The sequence below is a fragment of the Hemitrygon akajei genome, chromosome 10 (assembly GCF_048418815.1).
Source record: "Hemitrygon akajei chromosome 10, sHemAka1.3, whole genome shotgun sequence".
Taxonomy (NCBI): Eukaryota; Metazoa; Chordata; class Chondrichthyes; order Myliobatiformes; family Dasyatidae; genus Hemitrygon; species Hemitrygon akajei.
In genome coordinates, this window is record NC_133133.1 from 19601376 (window position 1) to 19614895 (window position 13520).

Genomic DNA, 13520 nt, shown 5'->3' on the forward strand with positions numbered 1-13520 from the left:
GAGTACAAGTTAGAAGGTGATTGGTGAAGCCAGGAGAGGGGGAGGGGTGCGGGATGAAATAAGAAGAAGTTGATAGGTGGAAAAAGCAAAGGTCTGGAGAAGAGGGAATCTGATTGGAGGGGAGAGTGGATCATGGGAGAAAGAGAAGGAGGAGGGACACCAAGGGGAGGTGATAAGCCAGTGAAGAAGAGTTATTAGTGGGCCAGGATGAGAAACTGAAGAAAAGGGATAGGAGCCAAGTTGGAGAACTCGATTTTCATGCCATCAGGTTGGAGGCTACCTTGGCAGATGCATTTCCTCTGTATCCAATCCCTACTAATGTTAACTCCTACACAAGTGAGCTCATATTTTTTGTATGATCTTTCATATGGCACTTTATCAACTGTTTTCTGGAAGTCTACTGTAAGTACACTGCAATCCCTGCTTCATCTTATCCACAGCAGGGGAAACGATGAATGAAATAAGTCTTTTTGTTTCTTTTACTTACTTGTTTACTGCCTGTTACACCACTGGCATTCAGGGTAGCTATGAAGGTCCTCCGCCTCTGGCAGTGTTCAGGGCAGCGATGAAGGTCCTCCGCCTCTGGCAGTGTTCAGGGCAGCGATGAAGGTCCTCCGCCTCTGGCAGTGTTCAGGGCAGCGATGAAGGTCCTCCGCCTCTGGCAGTGTTCAGGGCAGCGATGAAGGTCCTCCACCTCTGGCAGTGTTCAGGGCAGCGATGAAGGTCCTCCACCTCTGGCAGTGTTCAGGACAGCGATGAAGGTCCTCCGCCTCTGGCAGTGTTCAGGGCAGCGATGAAGGTCCTCCGCCTCTGGCAGTGTTCAGGGCAGCGATGAAGGTCCTCCGCCTCTGGCAGTGTTCAGGGCAGCGATGAAGGTCCTCCGTCTCTGGCAGTGTTCAGGGCAGCGATGAAGGTCCTCCGCCTCTGGCAGTGTTCAGGGCAGCGATGAAGGTCCTCCGCCTCTGGCAGTGTTCAGGGCAGCGATGAAGGTCCTCCGCCTCTGGCAGTGTTCAGGGCAGCGATGAAGGTCCTCCGCCTCTGGCAGTGTTCAGGGCAGCGATGAAGGTCCTCCGCCTCTGGCAGTGTTCAGGACTTCCTTCATCATGTCTGCAGCTTCCTCAAGGTTTTCACTACTGTCAGTCATGAACATCCCGGGTGGAGACTCAGGAATACCATCACACTCAAATATAGAAGGATTCTTCATTGCTGTTTCCGTAACAATTTTGTTTTACCAGTCATGGTTGTTAGCCCTGAGCTGAACCCCAGAACCTGGAGGATCGGTGGACCACTCTTAGTCTGGCCTCTACCCTTTGACCTGTTTGCCAAGGCTGACCCTACCCAAAGCATGACGTTCTCTGGGTCACTGAGGGATGCAAGCCTTCAAACTCTATGACAGGGTTGTGGTTCTCTTGGAGGTATGGATTTTATTATTATTCATTAATAGCTGGACAAAGTTTAATTGATCGGCCACTTTGAATTGAAAAGATATTCTTGTTTACATAATCACATCTGCCATATCCCAAATAATGATGTGGTTCGAATTCTCTTCATGTCATTTGCTCTCCGTCATTCATTGTTCTTCATGTGTGTTTTATGCTGTCCAACTACCAACTATCCTGATTTATCTCTGCTTGACACAACATAATCATCATGCTATGATAAGTGGCAAGAAGTTTCAGTCTTCAGTTTGGTATATAGCTCTGTCCCATTTGCAAAGTATCAGTTACTTAGTCTACGATCAAAGTTCTCCTAAACCTTCAATTCTCCCAGTTTGTGCATATCAAATTTGCCTTTTTCAAACTTATTCAAAAATACCGAAAAATTGCACCATCATATAAATCGTGCAAAGTGTACCTGCATCCTTTCAATGCCACTTTTGGAAACTCATCCCATTCAGTGTGAGAGCACCACTGCCTTGTGCCCCACTAAACCATCACTCACTATCCCTTTGGAACTGATCTCCACTCCATCATCTGTTCCCTCCTCAACATAGAATATAGCCTCCCCAGCATCGAGGGCAGCTACACAAGGCGATGCCTCAAAAAGGCAGCCACCATCGTTAAGGACTCCCATCACCCAGGATAAGCCCTCTTCTCATTACTATAATCAAAATGAGGCACTGAGGCCACACACTCAATGTTTCCGGAGCAGCTTCATCCCCACTACCATCAAATTTCTGAATGAAAATGAATCCATGCATACCACTTCACTATTTTTTGCTCTCTTTCTGCACTACTAATTTAATTTATATTTGGCATATATATTTCTTATTGTAATTTATAGCTTTTATAATATATTGCAATGCACTGCTGCCACAAAACAAACATATTTCATGACATATGCCAGAGATATTAAACCTAATTCTGATTCAGTGCAGCACAGGAACCCTCCAAGGGAACCACAGCCTTGTTGTGGTTTAGAGGCTTGTGTGCCTCAGTGACCCGGAGAGCTATGTTGGCTGGATTCAGGGCTTTATGCTTTGGCTTTTGGTAGGGTCACCCATGCCAAACAGGTCAAAGGGTAGAGGCCAGACTGAGAGTGGTCCACCGGTCCTCCAGGTTCGTGGGGTCAGCACAGGGCTAACTACCTTGACTGGTCAAACAACACTGTTACAGAAACAGCAACAAAGAAGGCTTCTACACCTGGGTGCGATGGTATTCCTGAGTCTCCACTCCAGACTTGCAAGGCTGACAGCAGTGCAAAAAAAACCCGAGATGAAGCTATTGGCATGACGAAGGAAGCCCTGAACACCGCCAAGACCAAGACCAAAACTGGCCAAGGACAGACAGAGATGGAGGACCTTCACTGCTGTCCCAAACACCAGCGGTGAAACAGGCAGTAAGTAAGCCCAAACACGAGAAGGTCTGCAGAGGCTGGAAATCCAAAGCAACACACACAAAATGCCTCAGGCAGCATCGACGGAAATGAACTGATGGTCAACATTCTGTGCCAAGACCTTCTTCAAGACCGAGAAGGAAGGGGGAAGGTGCCAGAATAAAAAGGCGGGGCGAGGAGTCGGAGGCCAGCTGGAAGGTGACAGGTGAAGCCAGGTGTGTGGGAAAGGTCAAGGGCTGGAGAAGAAGGAATGTGATGGGAAGGGAAGGAGAGTGGACCATAGGAGAAAAGGGAGGACCCGGAGAGAAGTATTAGGCAGATGAAAAGTAAAAGGTCAGAGTGGGGAACAGAGGAAGGTGGGGAAGTGGGGAATAGAGATTTGTTTATCGGAAGGAGTCAGCCCAGACAAGCTCTTTGGGCAATGATGTCTGTGTGCTGAACACAATACCAAATTAAACTTAATCTCTTTTCTCTATCCTTCGATTCCGTTCAAATATTGTATCTGTTTCCACCAGGACTCCTGGCAGCCTGTTCCAAACACCTACCACTCTCTGTGTAAAAAAAGCTGTCCAGCACCATCTTCAAACTTTCCTTCTTCGTCTTAAAGGCATGCCTTTCAGCATTTGAAGTACTTCAGGTTGTACTCTGGTTCCCTTCTCAGTAACTTCACACGTTTTCAGAGTTCAAACAATTAATCACTAATTAACACTAAAAGTGATGAATAATAGCGGGAGCAATGGAATCTCTGTTCTCCCGACGCACTCCTGGGGCATGGGGAGTGCGGGTCTTCATTTAAACAGAACAATATGGCCTTAACTAAAATGCTTCCATTCTTATTAGAGAGGCCCTTGGACTCATAGAGCACTACAGCGCAAACGCAGATCCTTCCTGCTGATCTATTAATCTGCCCAGTCCCATAGATCTGCATCTGGACCATAGCCCAACATACACCCCCCACCCCCCATCCATGTACTTAACCAAATTTTTCTTAAGCGATGAAATTGAACCCACACACATCACTCGTTCCACACGCTCACCGCCCTCTGAGTGAAGAAGTTCCCCGTTAAACATTTCACCTATCACCATTAACCCATGCATGACCTCCAGTTCTATTCTCACCCAATCTCAGTGGGAAAAGACTGCGTACATTTACCCTATCTATACACCCTCATTATTTTGGTTTACCTCTATAAAATCCCCTCATTCTTCTACATTCCAGGGATTAAAGTCCTAATCTATTCAACCTTTCCCTATAACTCACGTCCTCAAATCCGGGCCACGTCGCTGAACAGTTATCTCTGTACTCTTTATTGATATTAATGCACCCGTCTTCATTAATATTACATTTATATGGGGGGAAAATCTTAAATTGTACAATCAGACGCGAATTGACTTTTTAAAACATCGATTACTGGAAAAAAAAACATGGTAACCGAACCGAACGATGAGTTTTTTTTCTGGACGTGTGTGAGGATTTCAATACGGAGATTTTCCAAGTACTCAGCAATTAACTGTAGGGCACACTCCAGGTTTGCTGAAGAACAGTAACACACAAACAAGAGAGGTTAGATTACAGCAGGCGACAACAGCTGTATGCGTATAGCACATATCACCAGCACTGTGGTTGACAATAGATTTCAAATAAACTGGAGAAACAGTTCTTTTTTCTCTATTGTTCCAACACTTGGTCGTGATTTCTTGATCAATAGAATCGTTTTGCTTGGCTTCATTCCCTCTCTGAAAACAGTTCATTGATTTGAATTTTTAACATGAAAATGGGCGATTTAGGGGCATCTGTCATTGTTTACGTTGTATGCATTTGGCCCTTAATCTTTGTGGATAAGTTTTGCTGAATTCTACTTCAAGGAAACTGACCCCATCTTACAGAACTCCGGAGCTGTGTGTTAAATATAGATCCTCAAGCCAGTTAGAATTTACCAGTGCTCTTAGGAACTGATTGACAGCGACACATTGACTAAAAAAGAATGGTCTTACACAGGACTCAGAAAGGAGTGTGTGTGTGTTTTAAGTAATACATTGAAGAGCGTTTCCCACACAGAAAAAAAAAAGCGAATGTCAAAAAGTTTGAGAAAGTTTATATAAATCCAGACACCAGGAGAAAATTAAAGGGTAAAGGGACTCCATCTTGATCCAGAGGGGTTCCTGTTCCGACGTCAGCTTTCTGATGGGAGCTGGTTATTTTCTGACCCTTAAATTCAATCCCTCTTCACAAGGTCATCTCCACGACGCGGAACTGTCGTTTCACCGCCGCAAGGAAAACTAAGGTATTTGGTTTGATTTTCAACGAGATTTACTTCCAGAACCCCACCTCTCGCCCAGGGAGAGAAAAAAAATCAATTTTTCTGGAGAGAGCGGGTGGAGTTTTAGTCATTTTCAGTTCTTTCTGCCCAGCCAATGTTTCCGAACACTTGGTTGAGAAAATGCCAATATGTTTGCTTTTGGTCATTTTTTAAAAACATTCTTATTAAAGAGCCATGGCGACGAATTCAGTGACTGGAGGCGGAGAGGAACACCTGAGGAACGATGTTAAAACGCCGGTAAGTGACCTGTTGTGTTTAGTACAATCGTTTCAGTACAATCTTTTTGTCATCATTATGCTTGGGAAAGATTGATTTTCATATAACTAAACGTGCTTGAAGTAGAAATCATGAAGAAAGATACGGTTCAGTGATCTTGTAAACACAAATACAAGTTTCCTCAGAACACGTACTATTTTATAAATAAATAATATTTTAAACACCAGTTGCTTTTAAAATGAAAACATTGATTAGTTTGTACTAACATATTTTGAAGAAAGTTTGAGGAAGCGGGTACTAGGATTAAAGAGACTCCTTTCATCCATCAGTCTTTTCGGTTAATTTACACACCACCCTCCATCTTCTCTTACAACGCTTCTGTATCCCATCCTGAAAGGGGGCGAGGTTTCCAGGAAGAGGTTGGCGAAGGCTGAAACCTACTTTGCTGGAGGACTGGGAGAGATAGACATCACTAGATTGAGAAATACTGCAGCGATACATGGGAGAAGAATTAAAAGGAAATTTGAGAGGATTCATGAGAGCTTAACAGTGCCTGCGTCTAAAGGCATGGCATATGAAAAATAAGATTAGTGATGCACAAACCCAAATAGTCATCTAGGATCTTGATATCAGGGTGATAAGAGTCTGTCTTAAACTAGGACAGAGTCGACATAAAATATTCCCAGATCCAAAGCAATTGAGAAAGAGAGGGATGGGAGCAGCACACAAAGAGCTCGGGGTAATCAGTAGGTCAGGAGCATCTATGCAGGGAAGTAGGTGGTCAGCGATGACTGTTCATTTCCCTTCATGGGTTCTGCCTGATCTGCTGAGTTCCCCTGGCATTTTGCCTGTTGCTCTGGACTCTCAGCATCTGCAGTCTCTTGCGCCTCAGCTAAAGAGGGGAAGTGGCATTGGTTGTGCATGGTACTTGGTGGGGAGGCATTAGCTGAGTGGTCATCATATTGACTATGGCCAGGATGGCTCTACTGGAAAGTGGATGTCCTGCAGGTTTTAGGGACAGGATCTGATAGCTTGGAGATAATACTATACTGCTCTGTGCAGTTTAAGGGACTTCAGTCAGTAAGATGGATGTAAAAGTCACAGAGCCAAAGGTTATGGGGAGCAGGCAGGAGACTGGGGTTGAGGGGGTAATAAATCAGCCATGATTAAATGGCAAAGCAGACTCAATGGGCCAAATGGCCTAAATCTGCTCCTAAATTTCATGGTCTTCACCGGTAAATCTGCAGAGAAATTTAAGAGAGAAATAAAACAATAACAAATGAAAATGGCCAGTCAGTTTAACCTTAATGCTGGGAAGTATTTGAAAGTGATGATCTAGGTCAAAGTCATTGGATAAGAATGGATTAATAACTGGAAACCAGCACTGATGGGGAAAATGTTTAAATAACCTGATCTTCTTTATGGGGATAAATGAAGATTGAAGAGGTGCTGTGATCCATAAAATGTTTGGTTAAGAGGTTGTTTTGGTGACTGGAAGTTAATGGTTAGTAGTGACTAGTAAGGTTACAGATGACTCAAAAATTACTGTTGATTGTGAGGATAATGTAGTCACTGGCTACAGATGGACAGTGATGGGTTGAGCAGACCAATGGCAGATGGAATTTAATCCTAATAAGTGCAAGCTATTTGTCCATTTCAAAGGACCCTTACCATCCCAGACATACTCTCTTTTCATTATTACCATCAGGGAGGAGGTAGAGGAGCTTGAAGACCCACACTCAACACTTTAGGAGCAGTCTCTTCCTCTCTGTCATCAGAACAGACCATAGCCCATGAACACAAACTCACTTATGCTTTCTTTTAATATAATTCTTATTGAACCTTAGAGTATTGCATCACTGCCGCTGCAGAACAACAAATTTCACAGGATGTCTCAGTGATCATAAACCTGATTCTGAGGTAATGCATCTTGGGCAGATTAATAAGGGTAATAATTAGTATTAGTAGATACTAATACTACTACTATTAGTAGTAGTAGGTTTACAAGTCCAATGACCCCTGAAGGTTTGCAACACGGGAGAATGCAGTGGTGAAGAAAACATATGGGATACTTGCCTTCAACCTTCCCTCTAAATTTTTTTACAGCTACATGGACCAACCATTGCTCTAAGCAGGAAATTTTTACATGGCCTGAAAATTGCACAACGCTTTAATAAAACATTTTATAAAAGAAAATTATAACCACACGGCAACAAAAGCTATGTGCGCGGGGACATTTCAGTTACCGTGCAGTTTAAAGGGAACAACGCTTGCCTTCATTGGTAAGGATATAGAATATAAAGGCAGGTTATGCTACAATTTTATAAAGTATTGGTTAGGCCAGTCAGAGACCAGCGTGTAGGTCTGGTCACTACATGCTGAGGGGTATGCGTTGCACTGGAGAGGATACATTCAGATGTTGCAGGATTTAATGGTCCCGTAATGAGCAGTGACTGGATAGGCTGCATTTTCTCTTCTTGGAGTGGAGGAGGTTGGTGGTGACCTGATGTATACAGAATTGAAAAGGTAGGGATCAGTTTTTTCTCCAAAGCAGGAGTATTTAAAATGAGGGCATATATGTAAGGTAAAGAAAGGAGACTAGAGGGTTTGGAAGAAGTATTTTTTTCACCTGGAGGGTGTTTGGAATATAGAATTCAATGGACTGTTGGCGTTAGAGACTCGTATTTAACATGTATCTAGATTCAGATTCAGTTTATTGTCATTTAGAAACCACAAATGCAATGCAGTTAAAAAATGAGACAACGTTCCTCCAGAATGATATCACAAAAGCATATGACAAAACAGACTATGCCAGAAAATCCACATAATGTTTGGCAATCCCCAATCCAGAGTCCGGAGAGGCTGCTGCGTATTAATATCGTGCTACCGTCTTAGCGCGTTACCCGGAAAGGAGCTCCAAATCCACCAGACAAACAAGACCTGCACAAAACCACATAATTACAACATGTAGTTACAACAGTGCAAGCAATAGCATAATTGATAAAAAACAGACCATGGGCACAGTAAAAATAAATGAGCCCAGGATAAGAATTGGGTTTGTTATCACTGACGTGTGTTGTGAAATCTGTTGTTTCTCAGGAGCAGTAGAGTGCAATATATAATACATTACTATACATTTCAATAAGAAATATATAAAAATAAATACTTAGTTCAAAAAGGCAAAGTAGTGAGGTAGCATCCATGGACCCCATTCTGAAATCTGATGGCCGAGGGAGAGGAGCTGTTCCTCAATCATTGAGTGTGTGTCTGCGGGTTCCTGTTCCTCCTGTCTGGTAGCAATGAGAAGAGGGTATGTCCTGAGAGGTGGAAGTCCTTATTGATGGATGCTGCCTTTCTGAGGCATCACCTTTTGAAGATTTCCTTGACAGAGAGGAGGCAAATGCCCGTGATGGAGCTGGTTGAGTGTACACTCTCTACAGCTTTTTCTGGCCCTGTGCATTTGCAGATGTAACTAGTTAGAATGTTCTCCACAATACATCTGTAGAAATCTGCTGATGTAACATGGAGAACATCTTAATTGGTGAATGCGTATAAGTCAAGTCAACTTTTATTGTCATTTTGACCATAACGGCTGGTACAGTGCATAGTAAAAATGAGACAACGTTTTTCAGGACCATGTTGTTACATGACACAGTACAAAAACTAGACTGAACTACGTAATAAAAAAACACAGAGAAAGCTACACTAGACTACAGACCTACACAGGACTGCATAAAGTGCACAAAAACAGATAAGATAATGGACCAAGTGGTATAGTCACAGGGTCAGAGCATTGTATAGCAAGGAAACAGCCCTTCATCCCAACTCATCCATGCCAACCAAGTGCCTTCTTGATCTAGTCTCATTTGCCCATATACCTTAAACCAGGGGTTCCCAACCTTTTTTATGCCATGGACTCCTACCATTAACCAAGGAATCCGTGGACTCCAGATTGGAAACCCCTGCTCTAAACCTTTCCTATCCATGGACCCATCCAGATGTCTTTAAACCATTGTAAGTTCTGGCATCTGGTACTGATCTGGTAGATAGGATTAGGATAGGTAGATCTGTGAAGTTTGGTATGGACATGATGGGCTGTTGGACCAACTCTGTGCAAGGACATGAGATGAAGGTGCTCATAATAATGAGGAGTCCAAACAGGTTAGCTAGTAATAAACTTTACTCTTTGGCTGAAGGGTCAAGAATCAGAGGAAACAAAGTCAGAGTAGTAAAAGATCCAAAGGTAACTTTCTCCACAAAGGTGGTTGGTTATTTAAATCTTGTTTGACCTGACCTTGGAGGTTTACTGGGCACAGCAGCACACTGAAGGCAATGGAAACCTCAGGCAAAGACAAAACACTTCTTACACCACTGTTTATGACTTGGAGGAATTAGAGGTGCTTCCTTTCAATCTACTTGGTACCTTCTTCCACAACATCAGGTCCCTGCCCATTCCAAGAATACCTTGCAATTTAATCCTGTCTAGGAATCAATGCCAGATGTCAGGAATCTTAAACCCCCAGTTTATGGAAGTGATCTCAATAAATTGGGAAACAGATTCCATGAGTTTGAACTCTCTTATAGAATCACATGATCTAATTCCATGTTCCCACTTGATTATCCGTCAAATGGCTGTTGAACCAGAGGAGGTTAACTTCATTCAACTTCACTCACCCCACAGCCTGAACTGAACTTCTCTGAACTGTTCCCACAGCCTATGGACTCACTTTCAAGGGCTCTTCATCTCAAGTTCTGGATAGTTGTTGCTTATTTATTTATTTTTATATTTGCACAGTGTGTTGTCTTTTGCTCACTGGTTGTCTGTCCTGTTGGTGCAGTCTTTCATTGACTCAATTATGGTTATTGGATTTATTGAGTATGCCTGCAAGAAAATGAATCTCAGGGTTTTAGGTATATGGTGACTTTGATACTAAATTAGCTTTGAACGCTAAAGCAGCTGTTTCCTTACCCACTCCCATTGTTGTGGCCTTTCCCAAAGACTCCCTGTTCATCTGGATTCCAAAAAGGAGCCGGAGGATTGGAATTAAATGCTTAGAGCATATGGCCAGTAAAACCTCTTCTCTCCATATTCACACAACTCGCCTCTACAAATTTCAGTGCACAGTCTTATAGTAGGAATGGCATGTCAAAGGTGAAACTGCATGGTCAAATATGGCTCGAACAATGTGAGGCACCCCGCTTTGAATCAGCTGGGTTTAAAAAATGTCCATCAAATGCTACCATGGACAGAAAGACTGCAGGACTGGGAAGTTAATTTTCTGAGCTGATCAGGATTTGGGGTCAAAGAGTAGGAGGGAAGTATTCCAGTTTAGTATCTGATTCCGGTTTACTATCTCTGACAGATTTTGTTATATTTGTTATTTTTCAGCAGCAGTACAGTGCAACACATTTTAAAAAAATACCATAAGTTACAATAATAAATAGTGCAAAAGAGAAATAAGTTAGTGTTCATGGGTCATTCTGAAATTTGATGGCGGAGGGGAAGAAGCTGTTCCTAAAACATTATGTGTCGGTGTTCAGGCTCCCGTACTTTTCCCTGATGGTAGTAATGAGAAGAGGACATGTCCCGGATGCTGGGGGTCCTTAAAGGTTGATGTCACCTTGAGGGGCCACCTTTTGGTGGTGTCCTTGATGGTTGGGGAGGCTAGTGCCTGTAATAGTAGGGACAAACTTTAAGCAAAAACGTGGGAACCAGTGACAGTAAGAACACAGTCAAATATCCAGAGGCTGTTTAATAGCTTCTCAGAAATAGATTTTTATTGCTTTGTGGCATCATTTTCATATTTTATTGTTATCGTATTAAAGGGCTGAAATGTGGAAATAAAGGTTTGTTAGAGATAACAAACCTTCAATAAGATATTTTAAAAAAGAACATTTTGATTCTTGATATTGGTAATCAATGGCTGTTGAAAGGAAGAGAGTAAATACAGAGTGATTAACAAAAACACTTTTACAATTGCGAGCTGAGTTGATTTTCTCTGGATTAATTAAGGTGCCTAAAGTTATGAGAGGTCTAGACATACTTTCTTAGCAAAAGGATCAGTAACTAGGGGTATAGATGTAATTATTGAAGGATTCGGGGAGAGACAAGGACAATTTATTTCATTTGCTGGGTGCTGTGAGTAGCAAATGTTATCTGTATGGGCAATGAAATCCTCTCCACTTTTAAAAAAAGACTTGGATGAGCTCTTGAGGACTATGGATTAACAGCATGAGTAACATCAAAATAGAAACATGAGTCGGCCAGTTGGTCCTCAGTACTGTTTCATCATTCAGTAAGGATCAATGCTAATCCACTCTTGGCCTCTGTATAAATTTTCCCCTCTTTCACACTTATAATTCAAATGTCTGTCAATCTCTGCCTCAAATTAATTCAGAATCAGAATCAGAGTTGGGTTTATTATCAGTGACATTATTGTGAAATTTGCTATTTCATGGCAGCAGTACAGTACAATACATAAAAAATTATTGTAAGTTCAATGAGAAATATATTTTTAAAAAGAGAGCAAAAAGTGAGGATGTGTTCATGGGGTCATGGTCGGTTCAGAAATTTGATGACAGAGAAGAAGCTGTTACTAAAACATTGAGTGTGGGTGTTCAGGCTCTTGTACCTCCTCCCTGATGGTAGCAATGAGATGAGGGTATATCCTGGATGGTGAGGGTCTTTAATGGTGGATGCCACCTTCTTGAGGCATCACCTCTCGAAGTTGTCCTTGATGGTGGGACAGCACGGTAGTGTAGTGGTTAGCACAACACTTTATAATACAGATGACCCAGATTCGATTCTCACCGCTGCCTGTAAGGAGTTTGTACGTTCCCCCCCGTGACTGTGTGAGGTTCCTCAGGGAGCTTCATTTTCCTCCCACAGTCCAAAGACGTACCGGTTGGTAAGTTAATTGGTCAATGTAAATTGTTCTGTGATTAGGCTAGGATTAAATTGGGCTCTTGTACCTCCTCCCTGATGGTAGCAATAAGAAGAGGGTATGTCTTAGATAGTGAGGTCCTTAATGATGGATGCTGCCATTTTGAGGCATCACCTAATGAAGACAGTGGGGAGACAACTGCCCATGACGGAACTGGGTGTGTTTACAACCCTCTGTAGCTTTTCCCAACCCTATGCAATGGCCCTTCCATACCAACCAGTGATGCAACCAGTCAGAATGCTCTTCATGGTACATCTTATAAATCTGTGTAAGTTACTCAACTTTCACATCTCGGTGGCAGAGACTTCACAGCCTTTCTGAGAGAAGAAAATACATGGGCTGAACAACAGCTATCATGTGCACCTAATTGTTGGCCCTTCCACCTAGAGAAAACATCTCCTCAACACCCACTCTGTCAGGCCCCCTCAGAAGCTTGTGGTTTAATAAAGTCCCCCCCCACATCTTCTATACGCTATTAGGCTCGTCCTGCTCAGCTTTTCCTTTAGACATCAACACTTGCATCCCAGGGATATGAGATTCTGCAGATACTGGAAACCTTGAACAACACACACAGGAGGAACTCAGCAGGTCAGGCAGCATCTAGGGAGGGGAATCCTGATAAACGGTCTCTGCCTGAAAAATTGACTGTTTATTCCTCTCCATGGATGCTACCTGACCCGCAGAGTTCCTCCAGCATTTTGTGTGTGTTGTTTCATCCCAGGAACCTTCCTTGTATTGTCTCCAATGTAAACACTTCCATCCTTAAATATTGAGACCAAGGTTACACCAGGACCCTGTACTGTTGTATCAGAACTTATCTACTTTTTACTCGATGCGTCTTGGGCTTTATGGTTGGCATGCTAGTGCAGTGGTTAGCAGAATGCATTACAGTTCAGGCAACTGGGGTTCAATTCCCACCACTGCCTGTAAGGAGTTTGTATGTTCTCCCCATGACCACATGTGTTTCCTCTGGGTGCTCTGGTTTCTTCCCAAAGTCCAAAGACCTACCAGTTGGTAGCTTAGTTGGTCATTGTAAATTGTGCTGTGATGAGGCTGGGGTTGAACTGCTGGGTTGCTATGTGGCGTGGTTTGAAGAGCCAGAAGATGCTACTCTGCTATATCTCAATAATAATAATAATAACAATAACTCAGGATCATTGTGTTCCATAGAGTCGAGACTCCAAGTGCAATCATTTACATGTAC

At 42.9% G+C, this 13520-nt stretch overlaps 1 protein-coding gene across 1 annotated transcript in view; it reads left to right on the top strand.

The window, feature by feature from the left end:
* Positions 1 to 4830: 4830 nt before the first annotated feature.
* Positions 4831 to 13520, top strand: part of LOC140734205 (protein ATP1B4-like) — a 55336-nt gene continuing 46646 nt past the window's right edge. The window contains exons 1-2 of the mRNA XM_073057875.1: positions 4831 to 5120; positions 5327 to 5393. Of these exons, the coding sequence (XP_072913976.1) occupies positions 5331 to 5393 (63 nt within the window). The 5' untranslated portion in view covers positions 4831 to 5120; positions 5327 to 5330. The remainder of the gene's footprint in view (positions 5121 to 5326; positions 5394 to 13520) is intronic.